The 27,487-nt window shown below is 36.1% G+C and overlaps 1 protein-coding gene and 1 long non-coding RNA gene across 8 annotated transcripts in view; one reads left to right on the forward strand and one right to left on the reverse strand.

The window, feature by feature from the left end:
* Positions 1-12,798, reverse strand: part of LOC125960652 (uncharacterized) — a 47,917-nt gene extending 35,119 nt beyond the window's left edge. For 2 of the 5 annotated variants that reach the window (XR_007470539.1, XR_007470537.1), the window contains exons 1-2: positions 7,369-12,798; positions 7,060-7,266 (exon numbers count right to left, since the gene is read on the reverse strand). This is a non-coding gene — a long non-coding RNA (uncharacterized LOC125960652). Of the gene's footprint in view, positions 1-1,533; positions 7,267-7,368 lie in introns of those variants that run through there. The other 3 variants (XR_007470540.1, XR_007470538.1, XR_007470536.1) reach the window with 3 other exon arrangements.
* A 401-nt stretch (positions 12,799-13,199) lies between these two features.
* Positions 13,200-27,487, forward strand: part of PHIP (pleckstrin homology domain interacting protein) — a 127,176-nt gene continuing 112,888 nt past the window's right edge. The window contains exons 1-4 of one of the 3 annotated variants that reach the window (XM_049695333.1): positions 13,200-13,425; positions 13,541-13,599; positions 13,749-13,778; positions 13,968-14,027. In XM_049695333.1, the coding sequence (XP_049551290.1) occupies positions 13,386-13,425; positions 13,541-13,599; positions 13,749-13,778; positions 13,968-14,027 (189 nt within the window). In that variant the 5' untranslated portion in view covers positions 13,200-13,385. The remainder of the gene's footprint in view (positions 13,426-13,540; positions 13,600-13,748; positions 13,779-13,967; positions 14,028-27,487) is intronic. The other 2 variants (XM_049695334.1, XM_049695335.1) reach the window with 2 other exon arrangements.

A 27,487-nucleotide genomic window follows, 5' to 3' on the forward strand; every position in this document is an offset into this window, starting at 1 on the left:
AGTAAGCAGAAGAAAAGAAATAATAAGAATTAGAGCAGAAATCAAGGAAACTGAAAACAGGAGTTCAGTAGAGAAAGTCAACAAAATCAAAAGCTGGTTCTTTGAAAAAGATAGGACATAAATCACTAATATAAGAAATGAAAGAGAGGACATCACTATAGATCCTATAGACATTAAAAGGATAATAGAGGAATACTATGAGTAACTCTATGCTCATGAATTTGACAAACTAGATGAAATGGACCAATTCCTTGAAAGAAAATTTGCCAAAACTCATACAAGAAATAGACAATCTGACTAGGCCTATATCTAGTAAAGAAATTGAATCCATAATTGATAACTTTCCAAAACAGAAAACACCAGCCTTCACTGGTGAACTCTACCAAACATTTAAGGAAGAAATTATGCCACTGGTCTGCAATCTCTTCCAAGAAGCAGAGAAAATACTTCCTAACTTAAAATATGAGGCCAACATTACCCTTTACCAAAACCAGACATTGTAAGAAAACGACAGACCAGTATCCTTAATGAACATAGATGAAAAGTTCTCTATCAAAATATTATTTCCTATGTACCAATAATGAACAAGTGGAATTTGAGATTAAAAACACAATACAATTTATATAGCACCCCAAAACACAAAATATGTAGGTATAAATTAATAAAATATGTACATGATCTAATGAGGAAAACTACAAAATTCTAATAAAAAAATCAAAGAACTAAGGAAATGGAGAGACATTCCATGTTTATGGACAGAAAGACTCAATATTGTCAAGCTGTCTGTCCTTCCCAACTTGATCTATAAATTCAATGCAATCCCAGTTGAAATCCCAACAGTTATTTGTGAATATTGACAAACTGATTCTAAAGTTTATACAAAGAGGCAAAAGACCCAGAATAGCCAACACAATAATGAAGGCCAAGAAATTGACACTACCCACCTTCAATACTTACCATAAAGCAACAGTAATTAAAACAGTATGGTATTGGTGAAAGAATAGACAAATAGCTGGATGGAACAGAATGGAGAGCTCAGAACCACCCTTCCCCTACACAGCCCTCACAAACATAGTCAACTGATCTTTGACAAAGGAGCAAAAGCAATCCAGTGGAGCAAAGATAGTCTTTTCAACAAATGTTGCTGGAACAACTGAACTTCCACATGCAAAAAATTGAATCTAGACACAGATCTTACATCCTTTACTAAATTAATCAAAATGGATCATAGACCTAAATGTAAATTATAAAACCTAAAAATCTTAGAAGATAACGTAGGAGGAAGTCTAGATAACCTTGAGTATGGAGATGACTTCTTAGATACAACACCAAAGGCACAATTCATGAAAGAAATAATTGATAAGCTGGACTTCTTTACAATTACAATGTGTTTGCTCCGTGGAAGACAATGTTAAGAGAATGAAAAGACAAGCCATGGGCTGGGAGAAAATATTTACAAAACACAATCTGATAAAGGATTGTTACCCAAAATATACAAAGAACTCTTAAAACTCAACAAAAAAAACACACAACCCAATTAAAGGGCCAAAGACCTTAACGGACACCTCGCCAAAGAAGATATATAGATGACAGATAAGCATATGAAAAAATGCTCAACATTATAAGTCATCAAGTAGATGAAAATTAGAACAACAATGAGATACCACTATAAATCTATTAGCATGGCCAAAATCCAGAACACTAAGAACGCCAAATGCTGGTGAGGATGTGGGGAAACAGGGACTCTCATTCATTGATACTGAGAATGCAAAATGGTACAGCCACTTTGGAAGACAGTTTGAAGGTGTCTTACAAAACTAAATATACTCTTATTATATGATCCTGTCATTGCACTCAAAATTAATCAAAAAATTTGAAAACCTATTTCCACACAAGAGTAGGCACACAGATGTTTGTAGCAGCTTTATTCATAATTGTCAAAACTTGGAAGCAACCAAGATGTCCTTCAGTAGGTGAATAGATAAATAAATTGTGGTACATCCAGTTAATAGACTATTATTCAGTGTTTTTAAAAAATGAAATATCAAGCCACAAAAAGACATGCAGGAACCTTAAGTACATATTTACTAAGTGAAAGAAGCCAACCTGTAAAAGCTACATACTGTATGCTTCTGACTATATGACAGTCTAGGACAGTCAAAACAATGGAAGCAGTAAAAAGATCAGTGGTTGCCAGGGGTTGGGGGTAATGGCGTTAGTGACTGTTCCAGATTAGAGGAGAGTTGAGTATTACATTACATAAATGCAATGTGAGATATCTGATTGGACTCTAGATCAAAAAAAAAAGAGAAAGGAGGGAAGAAAGGGAGGCAGGGAGGGAAGACGGGCAAGCTATAAAGAAGATTATTGGGACAATTGGAGAAATCTGGATATGTGTGTGTATTATGCTATATTATAGTACTAATGTTAAATTTCCTAAGTGCGATTAATACATGTGATCCTGCAGGAGATTCCCTTTCACTTGGGAGATTCATTCTGAAGAATTCAGGGGTTAACAACAGCAACAAGGTACTTGCTGGTTCTGGAATTCTAGAATTGTTGAATAAGTTTGTGTTCATACTACTCATTTTCATCCTGACTTTATTATATTATGTCCCTTTTCAGTTTTCAAAGGTATTAATATTTTTAGTCGATTTTCTCGCAGCAAATTTTCTGTATCTTTATGTCATTTTAATTATCTTTCTTTAGATGGTTTCTAACCTTATGGCCTTATGTCTTCCTTGAGGTATGGCGACTAGAACCACACAATATTTCTAATGCCGACATGCAGTACCATGGATAATGCTTTCTGATACTCTTCCTTGCAGCACTTTGCATGAGTGTTTGGTACAAAAGCTCTTTTGGACAATGTTTTACAGGGAATAACCTAAAATGACAATAGATCCCCGTCTAGTAGTCCATTTTAGGATCCTGCCATTTGATATCATTGGCTTGGCCCTTTTCTCCCCATAAAAGCTTACTATCAACTGAAAATTAATCAATTTTTATGTGTATTTGTATGCCCCATCACGCTCTAAAAATAAAACTTGACTAGCTCCAGTGTTGACTCTGGGGACAGCAGCCATTAGGTCTGCTCTTCAGAAACTTACTAAATTCTTCCTTTGCTACTCTTTGTTTCTTCCTTACTAAAATTTACTCACCTGTAAGTCAAATAAAACATTGATTTTATGTGTATATGTGCCTTACATCTTGGGTACATACCTACCCATACACCTAAGTGTGTTTTTGGTACAAGAGGAATAACAAGTAACAGTACAGGCTGGAATGTAGTAAAAAGAACATGGGCTTTGGAACAAGACCAACGTCCCCCCGAATCCCAGTTCTGACTGGTTGAACCATGATACCTCTATGGGCATCTATGGCCTCCCAGGCTGGTTGTAAAGAGAATGCATTACACTTAAAGTAGGTCTTCAGTCAATATTAGGCCTCCTTTTCTTCTTCCATCTGATAAAGTATAAAAATAGTAATAACTAAACTTACTAAGCCCTTATTACGTACCTAGGCTGTGCGTGAAAAGGGATTTGTGCATACTAATAGCACAAGAGGCAGGAGACTGGCTAAGAGTAAGCACTCTAGAACCAGCCTTCCTGGGTTCAATTCCCGGCTTTACCAATAATTAGCTTCAGGACTCAGGACAAGTTACTTCTTTACTCTGTGCCTCAGTTCTCTCATCTTTAAAGTGATAAGATAACAACGGTATTTTCCTTGTGAGTGCTAAGTGAAATAAAATTTGTTATTACTTAAGAAATTGTACTTAATATAGGTTAGCTTTTGTTATAAACAGTATTATTATCTCATTCAATCCTCACAGTAGCTCAGTGAGTTAAGTGAAATCACTTTTCATATATTATTTGTGGGAAAATGATGATAAGTGAGGCAAAATAATTTGCCAACAACACTCAGTAAAAGCCAGAAATAGGACTTGATTTTTTTATCAATGATATTAACTCTCAAATTTCTCCTTATTTCTCTCCAAGCCAATTTCTTATGGGGGTTGTTTAAATAGTCTGATATAGGAACTTGTCACAAGGCTTTTTGAAAGTTTAAATATCAATTTTCTCTTTAAATCTCCTTAGTCACGCTTATTTATCCCCTCAAACAACTCTAGTAAAACCAACAAACATCACTTCTAGTGCAGAAATCATGTTGACTCCTCCATGCTAAATTATTCTCTTTTCGCTATTCAGTTATCCTACCCTTTCACCAATAACCTCAGAAAGATTGCAAGGCTGACTGAAATTTGAAAAGGAGGGTGTGAGTTTGGATAAATCATTTAATCTTTGAAAAGGTATTTGGACTAGATAATCTCTAGGGTCCTTCCAGCTCTAAAATTCAGTGATCCTACATGTGGCATTGCCATAATTATGGATGTAGTAACACAGACCCTCTTTTCCATTTGCTATAGGGGCCCTGCTGATGCACTATTCCATTTATTTGATATCTTATTTACATGTATGTTTGTTTTCCATCTGATTCTTTAGGGCACAAGATATAAGCTGGAGACAAAAGATGCGTAAGAAAAATGTACTAAAAAAGACAAGTTAAAGTTAAGTGGCAAGGAGGGGAATGACCTAAAGTCATTCACTTTAGGTTAGGTTTTTGTTTTCTTTTTTCTTTTTGTCATTATTTTCGTATTGTGTGACCTTCTTTTAGTGACCATTTTATCCCTTCATTTTACATTCAAGTAATACTGTACTAAACATTCTGAAAGGGCAGAGCTGATATCCAAATATCACATGATATTCTGGTGTTTCTTTAAATACAGCACCTATTTTGTTTGCTTCCTTTCAGTGGGAAAACTATCAGTGGTTCCATGGGCCTCTGCTAGCCCTGTGAAGTCATGGTGAACTGGGGTCATTGTTGGGATCCATCTTAATATACCTCCAGAAATGACCATAGTTTGTTTATCTGATAAACACATTCCAAGAAAAAAACCACTGAATTTATTAAGTACCTGTTGTATATTCTGATTGTTGCATATAATGGGGATACAGAAATCCAAAATTCAGGGCCTGTCCTAAAAATTCTTAGTCTAGTCAGAGCAACATAAAACTATGATATACCTGAAAGCTGTGCTACAATAGCGACACACAGAAGACTTTCTGTGCTACAATAGAGGATGAACACCTAGAGGTTTGTTTTCTTGGAGGAGAGGTATACAGGGTTACTCAAAGAAGTGATGATTGGGGGTGTCTTGAAAACTGCGTCACAATTGGTCTCATTTTGAGATCAAGATTCCAGAAAGAGGGACCAGCATGTACAAGAAAATGAAAGAAAGGCATATTGGGGAAAATATTTTCATACAGGAGTTTAGAGTATTCCTGGTCCAGTGGGTAAAGGTGAGTGTGGACAGGTTGAGGGGGTTAGATTATGAGAGATCACACATGTCATGTTAAGGGTTGTCCAGGAGTTCATGATACATCATTGGATGGGGTTTAAGCAGTTGAATGGTATGATCTGATTTCTTAACAGCATACATTTCCAGTTATAAGAGAACTTCTTAGAAATGGTCCCAAATGACCATATCCAGCCAATCAATTTCCAGGGCTTAATATGGCATCTAGAATATGGTAGATGTTCTACAAATGTTTAAAATATGAGGTGGTAAATAAATGAATGAATCAATCAATGAAAGAATTAAGCTAGTCAGAATTTGTTTCTAGACTACATACCAAATTATTTACAGGTGTAATGATGGCATTTACTTTAAAGCAGGAAAGGGGGTGGCTGGAGGATAGATAGTAGAGGATTGTCCAAATGTGGATAATTATGAATGCTGGGAATCTGGTACCTGGGGATCATACTGCCATTTTCTATACTTTTTTGGAATGTTTGATATTTTTCCACCACAAAGAGGTTTAAAAACTTCTCCCGAGTTAAGGAGACTTGATTTCTAGACTTCAAACATTAATGTGTTGATACATAAATACATTAGTTAAAAAGAATCAAATTTTTAAAGAATGATAATATATGTATGTATCCTGCAGCACTATACAGATTTTTGGCATCAACGCAATTCTTGACCCTAGGTTTGTAAATTTTCAATCTAATTTTGACTTGAGATCTTCTTGACTCAAATCTCTTCATAGTTTATATTGTAGAACTGAAACTAATCTGTCAGAAATTAGTTAAACTTTTAAAAAAGATGGAAATCATACACTCATTTCAAAAGGTGTTTCCAAAAATGCTTTCACATTAATCTATATCACCCTTGATTATTTCATAAAATTTTATGTTATTTTGTATTACTAAAAATAACAGTGGAATTTAATCCTGCTAGTATTCATCAAATATGAATCTTTTATACTAAAAGCAATTAGGTTAAAACACAAAAACAGTCTATAAGTGCTGTTCGTTTTTATTTCAGGAATGTGAATTCCTTGTAGTTAAAATCTGAATGGTATGTATAGCCATTGATTCATATCTCTTGTAGTCCATTCAATAAATTGTTATTGCTGCTAAATAAAGTCAGGTTTTAATAACTGATAATATCTGGAGATTGGCCAGACTATCACAGAAACCTCTGCTTTCCAGGTGTAGCCATCAGTGGGGGTCTCAGCTGCTTCAGATTAGCTCTCATCTCTACTGTCAGCCTCTAGTGAACAGGGCATCTCCATGTGTTGGACTAAAAGTACACAATGAGGGTCAAGCTGTAAGCCAGTGTTTAAATGATGATTCTTCAGCTGATGCACAGAATGCTGCAATGAGGATACTATAGCAGTAGAAATGGCACATGGAGACAAGGGAGAGATATTAAAGGTAGACTTTGGGTCCTTACGTCAACTCAAAAATTTTTGCCCAGGGAACAGGAAGATGGCTTCACAGAAGTAGTACAGGTCACTGGAACTTGTGACTGAAGTTCCTGTTTCTTTTTCATATTTAAAAAAATAAATTTCTATTAAAATATTCTCTTAGTAATAAAAAGAAAAAGAAGAGGCCACATGAGAAACTGGCTGATTGAAAGGGGAAATGACCTTTGTAATTATTATCCTAATAAAAGAATGCAATATTCACAGGCATTAGGGAAAAATATCTTACCGTTGTTGTGCCATGGAAATTTGCCATTGTGTGTTCATCCCGGATTTCTTTTTCGAACATTTTTATGGGCATGATGGGACCTGGCTCTGAAAATGAAGTGAATTTCTGACCTAAATATTTCAAAGAGGTGAAGTTATGCAGCACCAGAGAGTGCTTCGAGTCAATGGCAGTCCTCTTCAGTCACTATTAGACTGGAAACTTCACAAGCTAGAGTCAGAAAGATGCATTAATTACTTCAAAAATAACTTCTAAAAAAATTAGTAATTCCTCTAACTCAGAAAATCTAATGTCTAAAGAGGCCACACTTACCTTGACTTTGGCAAAAAATACAGAAATAGGAAAAATTTTGTAACACAAAATTGTATATATACTTCACAAACAGAAAATGCTTACTGCTTGGCACTTTGTTTCTTTCCTTATGAAAAAGTAAAGGAAGGCTTTTTCTTCCCTCCTTTTCACACCAGGTGTGTAAATTGTTTCTCTAGTCTTTTGTAAAATAACCAGGAGGCTGAAAATAAGAGAGGTGGAAGATTTTAGTGTGCAACAGTTTCAACTATAAGAAACGAAGAATAGATTCATCTTCATATTTTTAGAGCTTTTAGGGTATATCCAAATTAATTATATATCTTAATTCCTATATTTGGTTTACCATTAGAACGAAAGTTTCAATGATGGAAGAGAAGGAAAATTTTATAGAGATGCTGAAAAAACTGAAAAGGTGAGGAAGCAGGGAAAGGTGAAACTCTTATACATACACTTACCCCAAACCCCAAAACAATGAATGACAAAACAAGTATAAAGTGTAACATGTGCAAACCAGAGAAGTGAGGATGGTAAGACAAAAAGGCAACATATTTCTTCGTTCTCATATGATACCACTTACTCAATATTCTTAAGAAAGATGTTTCTTAATGATATTCAGTGACAACACTTCTAATAACTGTTGAGAGGAAATAATACATATGTTCTTACCAGGAGATTCCATTTAAAGGCTATATTAGTTTTTCTATAAATCACTGTCAGTTGGAAGTTTGGATAAGCATGAAAAATTCCACTATAACCACTTAATATGCACCTTTATTTGTACGTGTTCAAATGTAAGCATGAAAACTTTGAATGCAATGGAATTTGTAGGTGTAATCTCAAAATCATATTCAAAGGTTCTCTTTTTTCTCTTAAATTTTTAACACACACATCTCATTTGAAAGATCTACTTGGTATCAATATTATTTTTAATTTTATAAATGTGTAACAGAACTCATTCTTTGGGCTAGTTAGCTAATCACCATTTCAACAAATAGGTATGATTATATCCATTGAAGGAAATAAAGCAACAGATGCATGAGTCAAGGGGATCTTTGCCAAGTATGTGTGTATATATGCATATATACGTATACGTATATACATATATATATAAATGAAGGCAATTTACAAATAAGGTGGTATAATGAGACATGCCTTTCTATAGGAATTTAGAAAATGGAAACACCATTTTTGATTACAAAGTCAGCTTAAATCTAAATTGGCTTCATTCTCAATTTTGAGTTGGATCTTACTTTTTGTACGTCTTATTCTCATATTTGAATCTCAAGGCAGCCTTGTGGGCACTCTGGTGGTCAGATCTTATTCTTTTAAACAACCATTCTCTTTCTTCACCAACAGTGTCTGCTTTGGTGTCCTTGATTCTGATTATGTAGAAGTTCCTCACTAACTCGACAGACAAACTTCTCCCTTTCCATGAATAAAATAATTTTTCTTCTTGGGGGTTCTCAAAGTTTATGAATTCAGGTACATATGAATGCAAGTGGCTACACTTTCTGTCCTCAAATTCCATCTTAGAATCACATTGATCATATATGTTTTATTTAATACACCACCACTAGCAACTTTTCAAGTCTCTGCATCCCTTCTCCTGAGTCTACCTTCACTTCTTCCACTGTTCCCTGTTCGATAAAGCCCACTCTCAATCCATTAGACATCATCATATAATAGAACATGCCTACAGACTTCTCCTTTAAGTTTCCTGCCATCCGGAACAGCTCTTTCTACTTCATCCACCGTGTTGCTCCAAATCTTGGGGGAATGTGTTCTAAAATTGTTTTTCTCCTTTAATCTTTGTAGCCGTACTGTGAACTCATGAAGTGATGGGTGTGTATGTGTGTGTCTATATATACATGTTTTTTTTTCAACGAAGATATGTATTTCTCCTTATCATGCAAACTAAGACATTTAAAAATCTAAGCTACTAGAATAATTTAATTTGGAGGAAAAAAAGTTGAGTGGTAAATTACTAATAACATTTAAATAAGTTAAGGGATTATATGATTGTTGATAACCAGCTAATCTTTGTTACAGATTAAAAGGTTTCTCAGTGAGATATAAGGGAGACAATACAAAGTGTTAAATAATGAGTTGGCTTACTGAAGTTGGTTCTCTCTATTCTTTCTGTAGCAGCCAAATAGTATATCTACTTACATGGTTCAAATCTGATATATATTCAAGCTTTGTGAAGGAAGAAGAATATGTGTGTTGAGAGGGAGAAAGTCAGACCAACATGGACAAAACCAATATTGGGGAGCAATCCAGAAGGAGGAAAGTGGTGTGTAAAACAACACTCTTTTGACAATTGTATTTTGTTGTTAGGGCAGATGAGGATTAAAAAAGAATGTGGTTTTTGAAGAAGAGTGTTTTCTACTTTTCCATTTCTACACTTTATAGGACAAAGCTTTTGCTATTAAAAAAAAAGCATAATATCACACACACAAAAGATTTAATATATAATCTTAAAAATTGTAATTGTAAAGTTTTTTTGAGTTCACCATACTAGTGGGAGCAAACTAAATTTCATAAATGTGGTTGAATCTTTTTATTTATAAACTATCCCATCTTGTTCCAGAAACAACTTGAATGGCAGCATTTGATTATTTCATTAGAATAGTAACTTATCACAATCAAGACAGACTTTCTGTTAAATGTTTATCTTGTTTCATGTGTTGCCAAGTGAAGCAATGAATTGCACAGGAGCTTTTACATTTCACGAAGTTTGTAATCTCCTAGACACTGTATTATACAAAAACAGTAGTTGTTGGCTTTCCAAACTTTTACTATTTTTTTAGCCTTCTTATAAAAAAAAAAGGTATGAAAATCTTTTAAAATTGACATTTTATTTTTGAAGTCCATGAAAAAGTTAAAATAAACAAATAGAAATGGATATAGATGAAATTTGAACTATCCTTATGTGCAAAAGTTAGCTGAGAATGCCACTGCCCTGGGAACTAAAATTTAGGACTTCAAAGTAAGATTTTCTTCCTATTTGATATGTGCTGACTTTTTGTGTACACATGCACAATACATGACATAATAAACCCTATAGTTAACTGATGATGTCAGATTCCAGAAATGTTTTATGTTTAAAGAAATTAAAATGTTATAAAGGAGTATTTGTCACATTTGAAGAACTAAGTAGAATTCAAATTAACATCTATTGTTAAAAACAAATAATTTATTTGGCTGAAAAGAAGTTTTAATTTTTAGCAGGTAACCTACATTTTCTTATAACAGACTGATAGCTATAAATTAGTTCAAAGGCAGGCTCACAACTATCTTCAAATTAGGTCTTTGAAAAAGAAACTATAAACATTGTCAAAGGTTAGTCAAAATGACAGGAACATCATATTCAGAAAATTTAGAAGGAAATTTTTCCTTAAAAATTTTTTAGGAGCTAAGTACTAGTAGCATACTTAGGAAAAGCTTCTAAATGAAAAGCATACATGAGATATTCATACTAGCTTTCCATATTTCCATACTACTCACAAGATATATATAGAAAACTTTACCCAGAGTAATATTATATTCCATGTCATAATTTGGTTTCTTTTCCTTAGCAAGGATAAACATCTATTAGTAAGAATCAGACTAATGCAAACATTTTAAAAATCACAAAATTCTAACTATAATGTTTAGTTCCTAAAAAATCTGTTTATTTGAAGAACATCGTAATGTAAAAACATCACAATTATTTGAAGAATATGATACTTTTTTAAAAGTTAAGATAAAATAGAAAGCATGTGTCACGGAAATAAACAGAATTGCAAAAAGGCATATTAAATGTCCATCTTTTCAAACCTAACCATCTAGAAGCAAGCTACTTTACCTATCATAGTTACAATAGAACTAATGTCTTTAAAAATGCAAATATTTTTAGTACTTGAAGGATAGCCATTTCAATAAATAACAATGACTCTGATAACCCTACAGCAATAGGACAAGTCATGGTAACTTCCCTTTTTAAAAAAATTTGGTTAAGATTGTTATAAAAGGCAATTTTTACATCCTATTACTCCAAATAGGTTTAGGTGTTTTTTTCCTCTTTCTCACATGTACGGTGATTTCTGGCTGTTTCAGTACAAGGCATCACACCGGTGCAGCCTTGCAATGCAGCCCAAGGCAGTTGCAGCAAGTATTTCCCACTAGGAATGTAAGGAGCTAGGAGGGTACAAGGGTTGAGGAAGCAATCTAGAAAACCACAATGCAGCTTGTTGGTCCTTTCCCCATAAATAACCTTTTTAGACCACGTCCGTAAAATGCAGTTTATTATCTAAATTTTTTAAGGAGACTCTTTTGTTAAATGTTAACAAAAGAACGACTATCCTAGTTCCCTTTAAAATGCAATCCTTAAAAAAAAAATCAACTCTCAAGTCTTTTTGAAAAGTGCTTAAATCCTCTGGAGATAAATATCACTTGGTGTCCTTGTTTCCTAACAAATGGCTTTTTCCATTGTTTCCATTAATTTCACCCATATTCGTTTTTTAAAAAACAAGGCCCTTATCCTCATCAGCAAAAGACAGATGTATGATTTAGCATATAAAACCGGTAATTACATACTAATTTATGAAAGATTGATTTTTTTCTCTTTTCGTCAGTCTCCAAGAAGTCTTCCCGTGATCAACTGTAAACAGGAATGGTTTACACCTCAAATTAGAAGCCATTAATTAGCATGACGAAGTCAACTGCAATATACACAGATAATTTAAATTATTTAATCACCAATCACCTTGGCTAAAAGCGTACTATACTCTTTCGTTATCCTTCGGTACGTTATTGATCTGTCAGTATATTACCTCTAGATCAGTTAGAGATAAATATTAACGTTCTTTCCTTTCGCTCAGGTTTACATTATTCCTTCTTGTAAACACTTAGAAAAGCTTTAAGGTTCTTTAATCCCAAATCCCTAATTAGCTATTACTAGCCTTTTTGTAACGAGGAAAAAGAGTATCTGAAGTACAGATCAGGAGTTCGCTTTGCCCATATAACAATGAAAAACATTTTTAAAATGTACGCTTAAGGCAATGGCAGTAATAAAAGACACGAAGAGGTGGCTTCAGCAAATAACGGGCTTGCAAACGCAAGTGCTCAACAAAAAGCGCCTGAACCTCTATTGCAATATACAGCACTCCAATAAATTACACAACACTTTGCATAGGCTGCAGAAATAACGCAGGACAAGACTTACACAGATGCCAATCCGCAGCATTTATACACATGCACATGGCAAGAGAGAAACCAAACACTATCATTCAACTCGGGCAGGGTAGCGCGATCCCGAGTTTGCCCAGCGTGAGAGTGCTCTCTGCGTGTGTGTCTGTGCGCGCGCGTGAGAGTGAGACCCATCCTCGGGGCATTTCCCCTCTTTGGGCAGTTTTGCTTCATTTGTTTCCTATTTCTGCTACATAGAAACTAACTTCCATCTCAGCCCCAGCCAGCGCCGCTGAATAGAGCCTGTGCTGCGGCTCCGTGTGCGTCAGATCCCTCCGCGGAGCCGTCCCCGGCCCCCTCCCTCCCGAGGTCGGCCTCCACAGAGAAAGCGCCTTCCAGCCAACCGGCGGCTCCGGCTCCGACATCTTCGACTGGAAATAAATAAATAAATCGCACCTTCGGTCGGGGAGCCGCGGGCGGGGGTCTCGCCGCGCCGGCTGCGGGGGCGCCGGGGCCGCGGGGTCGGAGGCACTCCTTTTTCTGCGCCGGGGGCGGGGGCGGGGGCGCGGGCGCGGGCCGAGGACAGGCCGAGCCCGGGGCCGCGAAGGCGGCGGACTCCTTTCTGCGGCGGAGGGATCCGCGGCGGAGGCGGCGGCGGCGCCTGTAGCCGCTGCCTGAGAGTTGTTGTTTCCTCCTCCTCCTCCTCCGCCTCCGCCGCCGTTGCTTGAATGGTGGAGCCGAGGCTCGGCTCGTGAACACACAGTGACAGCTATAGGGCAGGCGGCGGCACCATCCCCGCTTCCACTCGGCGGCGGGGTGTCCCGCCGGCGGCCCCGAAGTGACCCATAAACATGTCTTGTGAGAGGAAAGGCCTCTCGGAGCTGCGATCGGGTAAGTCGGGGGGCTGCCGGGGCCGCTGGCACCGGGCGATTCCGCCCGCGGTCCCCCGCCCCCCGCCGCCCGGCCGCTCAGCCTGTGTGTCTCCCCGTCCCTCTCTCCCGCGCAGAGCTCTACTTCCTCATCGCCCGGTTCCTGGAAGATGGACCCTGTCAGCAGGCGGCTCAGGTACGGCGGCGCGCGGCGCGGGCCGGGCCGGCGCTCGCCGCTCGCGGGCGTGGGGGAGGGCGGCGGCGGCGGCGGCGTTGGCGGCGGCGGCGGCGGCGGGGCCGCGGCCCGGGGCGCGGGGCTCAGCTTTCCCCGCTTTGTTGTTGCAGGTGCTGATCCGTGAGGTGGCCGAGAAGGAGGTAAGGGCGGCGGCGGCCCGCCGCGTCCCGCCGCCGCGCGGCCGCCCCTGGGCCGCTGCGCCGCCGCCGCCGCCGCCGGGGCGCGGGGCGCGGGGCTCGGGGTCCCAGGCGGGGCGCGGGGAGGGCGGGGGAGGGGCGCGGGCGGGCCGGGGCCGGGGGCCGGGCTCACGGGGCGTCCTCTCCCCGCAGCTGCTGCCCCGGCGCACCGACTGGACCGGGAAGGAGCATCCCAGGACCTACCAGAATCTGGTGAGACATTCACGTCGCGGAGCAAAGAAACTTTTCCCCGAGTCGAATAAAAATTGAATTTCCCGCAATTTTTTTACAGAGACAAAAACTTGGCCCCAGAACCTGAAAGCTCCGAAGGCCACGGGGAGGGTTGGGAGGCCGGCGCGGGGGTTGCGGGGGGCAGTGGCCGGGGAGACCCGCACCCCGGGGCCGCAGGGGCTGCCGACAATTTATTTGTGATATTTTGTTAATGTGCTAGAAATAAAGATACGTCATGAGTGTTGTGCAGTGCAAGGCCGGAGGAGGAGGGGCCGGCGCGCGCGTCCGTGCGGGCGCGGGGGCGCGCGCGAGGCGGCGGCGGCGGCGGCGGCGGCGGCGGCGCGAGGAAGGAGGGCGCGCTCGCTCGCCTGCTCGCTCTGCACGCGCGCTCGGCTCGGCTTTCTCCTGCCGCACACAATAGCTGGTGACTAACTGCTCCGAAGTGGCATTAGCATTTCACAAGCCGCCTATTCAGCCGCTGCGGAACCGTGGCAAGACGTTATTTTTTTTCCTCTTCCGTTTCTGTGGCTTTCCTTTACCTTCAGAGCTAGGTTTTTTTTTTTTTTTTTTTTTCCGTCGGAGGGGTTCGGCCGGCTGATGGTCGTTGGCCAGCGGGCGCATCTTGCATCTACGGAAGCTTTTTTCGCAGAAGTGTAAAGCGTGTAACACCCTAAAGCCAGAAGTTTAACAGGCTTTTTTTCATTTTGCTAATTTTCGCGTTAGGCCCCTCGTTAAATTAAAAGCTGCTATTGGAGGCCCCTGAAGAGTGTTGATTTTTTTACACGTACACTTACTGTGGAGTGGCGATTGGCAAGTAAAAGTTTTTCAGTTTTACAGCGGGATGTATTTTGTTAGTCGCTTGAAAAATACCTCTCTTAATTTTGTGGGTTTCCGAATTGAGTATTTTAGTCATTTCTGAAAATTGATTTCTAAAAGTGGCCCTGACCCCTTGAGTGTTGTGAATGGAACAGTGGGGTATTTGTATTCGGGAGTTCTGCTTTTCGTGTTAATTTCTCCTCCTCCTCTGATTTAGGATGTATGCGTATGTGTGTGATGTGTGTGTTAAAGCAGTCACTGGGGCACATCGAGCCTTTGAAATTTATGCAGTGCATTGATTTTTCGGAGACATGTTTGCAGCTGATGTTTTAAGATAGTTATAATGTTACTTCAAGAGGGCTTCTGAAAGCATCAGGAAGTTTCAGCTAGCTTTGAACGCCTTCAGCGAGATTGAGGAAGGCATGACATGATTTTTGATGGCTCCTGTTTCATTTGCATATAGAACATCTAACTTTTGTGTCTAAATGTGTTATGATTTAGTATAGGTTGTTGGTAAGTGCTCACAGCTATTGAAATAAGCAAGCGTACTTAGGTTTAGTTAAATGAATAGAGAGTTAACAGCGCATTCATTTCCATACTGTTAGTTTTTCAAGTACGTAGTGATTTCAACTAGTCTTATTCAGTACTTGGCTAAAATGAATGGAGTTTGAAGCAAACTCCAAGATTCAATAACAGCAATGTTTAATTTTTAGGTTTGTAAATAGTTGACAAAATCTTAAGTGGATTTCCATGTATTTCTTGTTATTTAAAGAATTATCATAAAGATAATATTCCATTTTTAAGAACTGGACAGACAGAACTTATCTTTGCCTCTCTTTTAACCACACCCATCTTTGCGTTTTATAAAACCCCACAAACCCCAAGTCACTAAAGGTTGCTGTGTTCTTTTTAATGTGGAGACTATTGGTAACGCTATTTTTATGTCTTTTAAATGGAGCGGCCAATGGTATCTGGCCAAATTATGAAAATGTCTAGTCCTTGTAGGAATATCATTTTGTTTTCCAATAAAAACAGGGTTACCAGTGTTTTTCAGCTTTTTTTGAGCGAGTTTCTTACCTCTCAAATATTAGTAAAATGAGTTTATATTCCTAGTCTCTTTATCAGACTTGACTTAGGATACCATAAGCAGTGTCTTTATCATTGTGTTATTTATCAAAATCCACCTATTTTGTATGGAAGTGTCTTTTCTTGCTTAGAGTGTTTTCAGACCTTTTTACCAGAGCAGTCATGTTGGCACGCTCATGAGATAGTTAAGAATTCTCATTAGACTTCAGGGTTCTCTGGCTCATTTTCTCATTTCGTTCGTTCAGCATATTACTCACTCTGTATCAGCTGGATCCGAGGCACCATTTGAGGTACTTTCATACCCATCGAACTATATATCGAGGTGTGTGGTATTTGGTTTAATTTTGTTTGACTTTTGGTTGACATTTAGTTAGCCCTAAAGATATTTTAGAACACTAGGTATTTAAGTACGTTTTTGTTTAATAGTAGGATTTTGAAATTTTATGGTGAGCTAGGTGAGCACATGGAAAGTCTCTTGTACATCATTCTCTGTTGTCTTAATTTATTCCTGAGACTGAAAAAAAGTTTTATTTTGTGTCCTATTAAATTTAATTTACATAATGTTGGTTTGAAGATTATTTTGGTGAGTGAAGCCAAAGTTTGAAGATTATTTTGGTGAGTGAAGCCAAAGTAATAACTATTGTTTGTAGTTTCGGTAGTGTTTACCTCTACCTGGAAATTTTGTTGCTTACGTTAACCGATAAATTGGGTAATATTTTAAATGGTTTTAAATGGGAGAATTTGTATGTCAAATTGAAATTTTTAGAGAACCTCAAATTACAGCTATTTAGGATGGGGTATAATATTTGTATTTGTGAGCTTAAAACAAGCATAGATCAGCATCTGCAGTCAGGCTGCAGATAAAATCACAGTGGTTGAGTTTTGACCAAGCAGAAAGTGGAGTTTTAAGAGCAGTTTAAAAGTTTACAGAGTTGAAATAAACGTATTATTATTTTTTTTAAGTGTCATTGGTAAAGGTATTGTTAAACAGGATTATGGTTATTGCTGTCTATCTTAAGACTTAAAACATTTTTAAAAGTGGATGGAATTTGATAGGAAGTTAAAGGGTTTAAAAATTTCTTTTGGCTCAGTGGTATATGTTTAATCAGATTTTCTATTTTTAAAAAGTATGAGGTTGCTTTTAAAGTAAAAGGACATTTTTTAAGCTTTCATTAGAACTCTTATTTTTTTAAAAGGAGTCAAGCGTAAGGAGGCAACTTTACAGAATAAGAAAACAACTAATTTTTGGACAAAGAGAAAGCTTTGTCATTTATTTATTTCTTAGTTTGAATAGTGAAATTAGTTGGTTTATTAAGTTTCGCTCTCTAGTTGTCACCTTAAGTAGTGGCGACATAATTTAAGTTGCATATTTATGAGATCTTGAGGCGGAATTTGTAAGCGTTTTTTGCCAGATTTGGGACTCTGATTACATTTCTTGCCTACGAGGCATTATTTTCCAAAACTGTGTTCTTGTTTTGCTAATCTGTTATGATATAATAATTATTATTTTTTGTAGTGGTGTTTGCTTTTTAAAAAATGATTGCACTTTATTAGAAATCTTTGTATTCAAGGGAAAGGATTGGGAATCAGGAGACTGCGGGTTGTGATCTTAGCCCTGCCTACAGTTAGCCTGCAGGTTAACCTCTGGCAAGTCAGGAATTTCTCTGGGCCCCTGTTATCTCTTTCTTGTCAGATAAGCGAATTGAAATCTGATTTTTGACTAGAAGTCGCAATGCATTGTTTCTAAGAGCTCAACTTTTTCATTTTGGAGTTTCATTATCTAAAACACAGAAAAGTAGACTTAGACAAATCATGCATTTTAGTAAATTGTATAAATGCTTTTTGTACTGCTGTTCTTAGTTTGTAGAATCATTTCTCCTTGAAAAGAGGAAGATTTTTGAGACACAACCACTTTGTAGACTACCTCTTTATAATTAATATGTTTTCACCATGGTTTAAGTACTGGTTTTCATAAATTATTGGCCGTCTTAAATTCAGAGATGAATAGGAACCATAAATAGGATTTTCTTAAGTGTTTATTTAGAGTATGCTGATTAATGTGAAAGTTAAGGTATAAAACCTAGGAGACCAGTTTTAGAAAAAAAAAAGATAACATATTAAATGTTTTTGAATCAGGGATTCCCATTCCCATTAAAGATAACATAGTACTGTCAAAATTTAACCAGTATCAATTTTGGAGGGGGGTGGCATATAATGAATGAAATGTGTAGTAGACTTATCATTTCCTTTTTTAATAGAGTATCAGTGAAATAGTAAGCTTTGCTTGGTAGTCTCCATAACACGGTTTTCGTGTCTCATAATCATTATAATGAAGAAAAAATGTTAGGCGTGAAGGGAATAGTACATATTGATGGGCTGAAGTAGGCAAATCTTCATCCTTTCTTATACATGCAATTATTCTATTGATACTTATACCATTATTTTAAAGAGTTTGAGGCATTTACAAAAATTTTAAAATAAATACCTGTTAAATTCTTAATACTCCTGAGTAATTGTAAAGTGGCATGAATATAAAGGGGGAGTTGGATTATCCCCTCCCAAACTGCACAGTGGTGTTTTATGATTGTTATGAGGCAGAAAAGTACTGTTGGAGTCTGTTTCCCGATCTGTACAATGGGTTAATAATAGCTCCTACTTTGTAAGATTATGAGAGTAAAAACTGACTGGTACAAATCAAATACTATGTAAGGGTTTGTGTTTGCTATTATCAGAACTTTAGTAGTAGTAGAAAGGTTGTTCCTACTATAGCTTTCTAACATTTTATAAAAATTTAAGAAAAAACATTTTTATTTCAGAAACAAGTATGCATAACTTTCTGAATATAGTAGTTGCCATATAAAACCGGCTGCTTAAAACTTTAGAAGGTACTAGTAGTATAGTTACTTTGTAGATTCAAGTACAAAATAATTAAGCCTAAGATACAAAGAAAAAAGTATAGTAAATATCAAAAATAAATCATTTTTAAAACATTTTGGGTAGATTTCTAGAAAAATTTTGTTCGTCTGTATAGTGATTCTAACTATGACTGTATTTGTGGAACAGTTAACATTAAGAAATGTTTGGGTGGTTGAAATATGCAGAATTGATTAGAGGATATATGAAGCTCTTTCTTTTGGTAATGATCAGATGGCACTTAGGAATATGTGAAGGGAGCTTGGCTGTTGCATCTGGTTCCTTCTGTACAGAGATTTTTGTAATTTAAAATCATCACAATAGTTTGTAGTTTTGGAAATAGGAGGAGATACTTTGTTTTGTAATGTGGCTTAAAGGTATTTCTGTTTTGAGCAGAGTTTCAAAAGGACCGTTTTGAATTTATTCTTAAGTGAGTATTTGGTTAAATAAATCCTATGAATGTCAGTCTTTTAGTCCATACAGAATTTCTTTGTCAGATAGACGAGTTTTTTGTTTCTTTTGTCTAGAAACTTTTCTCACCTCTTGCAGCCATTCTTCTTTTTCCTCAATTTTGTGGTTATCTATCATATCACTACAGAATTATAGCAAATAAAATTGTATTTTACCCAACTTATTTTGGACAATACCAGGTAGGTGAATTTCGTTCTTACTAGTAGTTTCCACATAGAAGTTTTAGAATTCATAGAAAAATATCCCTAGTACTAAGCAAAGTGGCCATTAGTTAACAGAGTACTAACTATATACATTTAGAATAATTTCGTATTTTAATGTACTTCCCTTTCAGGAAAGGAAGTCAAGCATTAAAATGAGTGTATTAGAGGAAAAGATTTTAACAGCAAATTTGTTTAGAATACTTCAGTTGCTTTTGTAATTGTACTTAAAAGTGATAAAGACTATTATATAATAGGAACCAAATTGAAAATTCTGGAAGTTTTAAATGTGTAAAGTTTCTGTCTTGTTTGTGAGAACCTCTGTTGTTGACATATGAGTAATTTGTGAAAACAAATTATTTTGGAATTAATAAATACGTTGTTGAGTATATGGAATATAGAGGAGGGTAAGCATTTTATAACAGGTTAGGGAAAATGAAAATTTTTTTTTCATTATGGCATTTGAGAATTCAGGGTACTAAAAATAAAAAATTGTGGTATTGAAATACAAAAGTTTGAGAACCTTTGGTCACTACGGAGCAGGGAGACATTAGATGTGAAGCCGGTCCACCTTTAGTTATTTGCCTCACACACATGTACACACGTATATGCACATACACAAAAGCGGCCTTATTTAAGCTCAGGGATCACAGATAATGAAAAGGATGGTTGGATGAGAAGTTTTTGATATTAGGAAAATTGGGGTAGCAACATTGGTGTAATGCAGTTTCTGCTTTAGTTAAAACTCATTTAAATTGTAAGAGGAGAGAGATTTGTAGTATAAGGCTTAAGTTATTCATGGCAACATGGGTGATAGCAGCCTGCTGCAAAGGAAGCACATAAGGAATCCGTTTATTCTGGGCTCCAGATGGCTGTGGTCACAGTAGCATGACCCGTTTGGTCTCTGTCTGGATAAAGAACAGGCACATAGCCTGTCTTGGCAGAGGTTATAGTATAAATGCAAAAAATACTTACCTTTACTTGTGTCACTTGATTCTGGTTTAGTTTTGGGGTGTGGAAGTACTAAATTCTAGTCAACTTGGAGAAATATGCATTTTCTGAAACAACTTTACACTGCCGTTATATGTGTGATGTTAGTTATTTTGAGTATGGTGTTTGAAACTGAAACATTACTAAAAATGAAACTGATTGTTCTCTTAAGATTATTTATATTGGCATTTTAAGAATAAACAGTTTAAGAATTTTTAATCTTAAAATTAATAGACAATAACTTTTTCAACAGAATCATAGGTTTAAGTTTTAAATTATACTTTAAGTAAAATAATGTTTTAAAGAAGATTTCTTATTGCACAGATTTTGCTTAGCAAATTTGACTTGATTTAAAAACAGAACTTCAAAATGTTATTTTATAAAGTTAAACTTTGTCATTTTGTTGTGTTTTAAATTATTTTTTATAGAGCATCTTTACTTTGTGGTTTGTGGAAACCTTAATTCTGGATAGAGTTTTGGGTTTTTTTTTAAACAAATATAGTCAAATTGTAATGAATAAAATTTGGAAGAGCAATATTGCATTTTATTTATTTGACAAATATGTATTGATAATTGCATTGATAATTCTAACTGAATTATTATCTAAATGAATTCTTAGGTGGTTGACCAAATTCTGAATATAAGACAGTCCTTTGAGCATGTTTATTCATAGTTATTAAGAGTAAATAGACCACCAAGATTAATTTTGAGACTTAGTAAGATTCTATATTAATTTTATTATACTCTAAGTACAAATAAGTCATAAGCTTGTAAGAGTCCTAAGAATTGTTACCCAGCTTAGAAGATTTGACTTGAAAAATGGTTACATGGGTTTTATTTAAGTTTGGTAATCATAGAGCCTGTTTGACAGTGTGGGGGAAACTAAAGTTGAGAGAAGGAAACTATAGTGTTATAGAAATAACACTAAACTCGGAATCAGAAGACCTCGGTTTGATTACTGTTTCTTCTACTTTCTAAATGTGTGACCTTAACCTTTGGGCCTCAGTTTTCTTTACCTGTGAAATGAGGAAAATACTTAACCTTATTTGCTTGTGAAGATAAATAAATTTTGAGCATACTTGGCACAGAGTAAGTATTCCATATTTTTTTCCTATGTGGAAAAACTATTACAGTTTTAAAAAAATGCTCAGAAAATGTAAACTTGTTTTAAAAAGTGTAGATATAATTTAACCTGCACTTTGTAATAATGGTAACAGATTTATAAATTGTAAGTTTAGAAGTTTTGAGAATTTTAGGGACTGGATTTTAGTAATAGGCCTTATAGAGTGATTAAACAGTGAATAGTGTTTTTAAAAATTTATGATTTTGTTTATATGCTAGAATAGACCTAAAAATAAGAACTATATTCCATGAAGCTGACCTTTTAGAGCTCAGAACCATAGTAGGAAGCAGAAGCAACTAGCCTATCAAATCTGAAAAAAATTGTGAGAAAACAGATGTGGGAGATCTGAAAAACTGTTTTAGAACCAGTCAGGTGTTTGGGACCTAGGGATAAAGTAAAGAGCCTGGTCAAATCAGATCGTTTTGGTGCCAAACATTAGGTGGATCTTATTTTCATTAGGACTTCTTAATTACATCCTAGAGGAAGGACTGGCATTTCTAGGTCTCACAGGTAAATCAAGTAGTTGGAATGAATATATTGATCTAAGCTCACTTTTAAAAGGTCCTTAAAAAGATATCCAGGTTTTTTTTCTCTGTTTAGGTCTAGAAGGATTTTTTTTCAACATGAAAGGTCAACTTTTAAAACATTTCTTTCTGGCTCACTTTAATGCATATGTTGAAAACTATTCAAAATGTCTAATTTATAGCTTGCTTGCACATTGATATATACATATATTTGAGGCAATAGGTACTTTGGAGGGGAGGTAGGGGACGGGCTGTATGATTGTGGCTCTGGAGTTAGATTGCCTTGGTTTGTCTCATCTCTGCCATCCACTAAATGTGTGTGACCTTGGGAGGGTTCTTTTATCTTTTTGTGCCATCATTTCTTTATTAATGGGAATAATAATAGAACATACCTCTTACGGATATTAAAATCATTAACTCAGCTTTTTCATGTAAAACAACAATTACCACAAGGCCTAGCATTTAGTGTGCAGCCAGTATGTGTTAGCTATGTTAGTATTATTAATATTCATCACACTTTACCATTTGGTCATACTTTTTTGTGTTGAATATCTTTAAGAGCTTGAAAGCAGCTCTGGTCCTGAAAAGTAATGGACATATTAGAATTGAGAATGTCAAGTTTTGTTTTGTTTTTCCTTAATAATAGTGTATGGACAATTACTGAAAATCCAGATATAGACATTTTTGGATAAGGGATTTTATTACAATATTGTTTTGACTTTACCTTTTAATTATTTCCTAGTAAATTAAAAGTTCATTCAGACTAAAAAGCTTAAGTTAATATTAAAGATACAGGGTTCTTAATAATTTGAAAATTAAAAATCACATATGTATAGCCATGAATGAGCTATTTTAATTTTTTGTTTTTGTTTTTACATTTTAAATATTGACCATAAATACATGGATTAATATTCATGAAGAATAATGTTGAGAAAAAGATAGTACCAAAAAATAATTTTTATTCATTTTTTAAATTATGTATTGGGGATGTGTGTATATATATGATGCATCTAGGAATGAAAGCTGATGGTCCCTGTTCTCATGTAGTTTACGGTAAAGTGGAGAAGAAAAACATTAAATCATTACATTGTTAAAGGTATAATCACGAACTGGTACATGAATTAAGGAAAAGTCACCAAAGACTGTTCACCTAAGATAATGTACCTAAACTGAATAGGGTGAAGGAAAACAAAGGAAGTTCATTGAAGGGAAGATCTGAAGCAAATAGAAGAGTTATCTGGGCAAGGGGACGTGGGGAAATGCTGAGAGTATATACCACATGGAAAAGCCTGACAGGAGAGAGTGCAGGTAAAGAACCTGAAAGAAAGCCAGTGTGTCTAAATGTGGAAAGAAGTGGGGTCTGGAGAGTGTAGGGCTGGGAATGTGCCAGATGAGGCAGAGAAATAGTAATGGACTGTACATGTACTTCAGGGCTTGTAGACCATGTTAAGGATTTGGATCTCCAGAGAGCAAGGAAAGCCTCTGGAGTGCTTTAGGTAGAGGTGACCTGACCAGATCTCTGTTTTGGAAAGAGCATTCTAATTGCAATATAGAGTATAGATTTGAATGAGGTTGTAGAAGGCATGAGTGGATGTGGGAAAGATGGGAGTTTATAGCAAAGATGATTTGAACTTGGATTGTTATTATGGAGATAGAAACGGGTAGATGGGTTTAAGGCTAGGAAGGAAAAATTCATTTGGAGTTGGTGACTGCTTGGATATTTGGAATGAGGTGGGAGGGAGGAATGAACAGTGTGAAAAACGTGACTTCTTGATTTTAGGTTGGTTAGATGGTGTTGCCAGTCACCACCGTAGGGAACTTTTTTGGTGGTGGTGGGTTGGCATGAGCATCATGAGTTTACTTTTGGATATGTTGAGTTGAGGAGGCTTTGGGACGCCAAGGAGGGGAGTCTTTTAAGAAAATCTGATGTGCAAGCCTAGGCTATAGATAAAATTTGGGAAGCTTTGCATAAAGATTGTTCAGGGAGAGAGTGTAGAGTGAGAATAAGAGAGGGTCTGGAACTGGGCTCTTGGATCTCAGACCTTAAAGAACCTCACCCTTTAATGGCTAGATAGAGAAGTCAGTTTTTTTCTGCATATTTTCATATATTCATTTATCTAATAATTAAGCACTTACCTGTAAGTACTATGTTAGGTACTGGGTAGACAGGTAAACAAGTTCTAATCCCGTGTGTTCTTAGGTAGGACATGGATAAAGTAAATTGGCAATTTTAGTATAGTGCAGGGTCTTATGAACCCCAAAACAGGGCATAGTAGTGGTAGGGCCTATATGTGTTTTGGGGGGGGAGGGGAAGGGCATCATAGCTATCATTAGATTCCTCCTGAGGTCTAGGTATCAAAATATATTAAGAACACTTAATATGGTATGATAAGTACTACAGAGTTCCGGGGAGTAGGGTAAAGGAATGTTTGGGAAGGAGTTTAATGTGCTGTGGAAACACAAAGATAGAATGTCCCCAAAGAAGAGGCAGAGGCAGGTCATGGAAGACAGTGAGGCATAGACTGACATGAAGGAGAGTGAGGTGTGGAGCTGCAGGGTAAAAATTTCTAGCAGAGGGGTCAGTTTGCACAAGGTCTCAAAGCCAGAAAGCATAAAATTCTCTCTCCTAACTTTAAAATGAAAGTTGATTTTGAACAATTGAAATATACTAGATAATCAAGGAAAGATTTAGTTGGAAAAAGTGGATTCATAATATTTTATTAAAAAGATACAGTTCTGCAGTGAAGATTTTCAGGTTCACTACCTGAATTGTATTTTGCAAGAAGACCCTAAAACAGGATCATCACAAAACTAAAGTTAACAAGTAATGAACTTTCTCGTTAAACACTTTAAAAAGAATTCCAATCAATTTAAAAAAGTCACATTAGAATAATTATCATGTACAAGTTTGAAAGTCGAAGGGACCCTATAAATATTGTAGACTTTTACTTTAAATTTTTAAGTAAATTATTTTAGGGAAGATTGCAGTATAAATACAATTGTAAAATTTTATATTCTGCTGTATTTTCTTCTGAATGCTTTTTCTGTTTAATCATACTAGTGTTTGAAAAAGTATGTTTTGATTCAAGATGATAATATTAGGGAAAAAAGGATTCTGTAACTAAAGGAGTTTGTGAAATAAACAAAACTGAAAAGATATATCAAGATTTTTCAGAGGCTTTAATGTCATTGTGCTTTTGTGACTCTCCAAAGCTTCTCCAAAGAGAAGCGTTCTCCAAAGAGACGTAGTATGTATAATTTGTATTAGAACTTCTTTTCCAGAAGTATTCATTCTACCAATAATTATTGACCATCTGCTATGTGTGAGGCTATTATTTTAAATTATCTTTTCGAAGTGTGGCAATATGGCTACATATTGTCTCTGTGATAGTATATTATGATAAAAAGTAAGGTAGGTTCCTCTTAATTGGCTTGAGCTTAGAAGAATGAATATCAGCTAATTCTTTAAAAAATATCATTCACAGTCTTTTGCAGTTAGAGTATAACAGATACTGCAAGATGGAATGATGTAATCCCTCACTTCCCCCCAAATCTGTCTTACCATAAGGAATTCATACTAAAATTGCCATTACTAAGTGGACTTTTCTTTTAAGTTGTCGTGTCTTTTTTAGGCTATTCTTGGCTATGAAATTTTCTCAGACTTTCCTTGTTATTTATTTATTTATTTTTAATTGAGGTGAAATTGACATACAACATTATTTTAGTTTCAGGTGCACAACATAATGATTTGATATTTGTATATATTGTGAAATGATCACCACCACACTAGTTAATGTCTGTCACCATATATACTTCAAGCATTTTTTTCTCGTCATGAAAACTTTTAAGATCTTCTCTCTTAGCAACTTTCAATTATGCAATACACTATTATTACCTATAATCACCGTGCTCTTCATGGTGGCTTGAATGTTTTATAACTGGGAAGTTTTGTACCTTTTAACTCCCTTCATCCATGGGAGTGGACGAAATGTGTAAAGGGAGTCAAAAGGTACAAGCTTCCAGTTATTTTTTTAAAAAGAATCTAAGTGAATTTGAGTAGCAATTCTCAAACTTCTTCACCTCAGCACCTCTTCACATTAGTAAAAATTATTGCAGTCTCTTTGTTTATGTGGATTCTAATCTATTCATATTTAACATTTAAAAATTAAAACAAATTTTAAAATATTTTTATTCATTTAAATATAATAAACTCATTCCATATAAGTAAAATTTTTTTATAACATAATTATGTTCCTAAACAAACCAAATTTGTGAGAAGAGTGGTATTGTTTTACACTTTTGGGGATGTTTAGCGTCTGGTTTAATAGAAGGCAGATTCTTACATCCACATCTACATTCAGTCTGTTGGAACATCACATGTCATGTGGCCTCTGAAAAACTCACAGTACACTCATGAGAAAATGAGAGTGAAAAAGCAAATAACGTCTTCATATTATTCATAATTTTTTTTTAAATTTTTTGGCCGCACCGCGTGGCATGCAGGATCTTAGTGCCCCCGACCAGGGATTGAACCCATGTCCCCTGCAGTGAAAGTGCGGAATCTTAACCACTGGACTGCCAGGGAAGTCCCTATTCATAATTTTTACCTGAAAAATCCCTAGGTGTCCACAGAACACACTTTGAAAACGGCTGAACTGGAATATTTCGGTGCTACACTGAGAAATTTTTTGTAACTTGATAGCCTAAATATAAGTGAAAAAATAGTGTACTTTTTTTTCTGATGTAATTCTCTTTACATTATTATGCAAATATTGTCTATTTACTAAAGACTTCCAGGATGGATAATAAAAATATAGCATTTTATATCTTGGTTTTGAATGTTAGCATAAATTAAGCAGTACTTTGAAGTTGTTCCAAAAAGTGCTCAAACTTTGTAGTCGGTAGATTTATAGTCAAAACTTGTTTCATTTAACAGTTGGAATTTGGCCTTTCTCTCTGTGAGGTTTTTGGTATAAATAAATTATAAAATTCAGCATAGAAATCATGTAAGTGTTTTTAGATTTTATAATGAGAACATGAACTATCAAGTTTCTTTAATCCTGAACTATTCTGGAGATTTTTAAAAAATAATGTCGAAAATACAAAACGTTTATTATATTTGTAGTTAGGTGATTTTTTGTTGTTTGAAGTTTTTGAAAATTGTTAAACTGAAACATACCATTTTAGGTTATAATGCTGTAGGTTTTTTCATTGTTCAGTATTTGCTTTGACTAGCATCTGTTAATTTATAACTTGCTGTATTTAGGTAACATTAATTCTTTAGCATTTTTCCTCCTCAGTGGGGCAAATCATGGTTGG

This window comes from Orcinus orca, chromosome 12, assembly GCF_937001465.1.
Source record: "Orcinus orca chromosome 12, mOrcOrc1.1, whole genome shotgun sequence".
NCBI lineage: Eukaryota > Metazoa > Chordata > Mammalia > Artiodactyla > Delphinidae > Orcinus > Orcinus orca.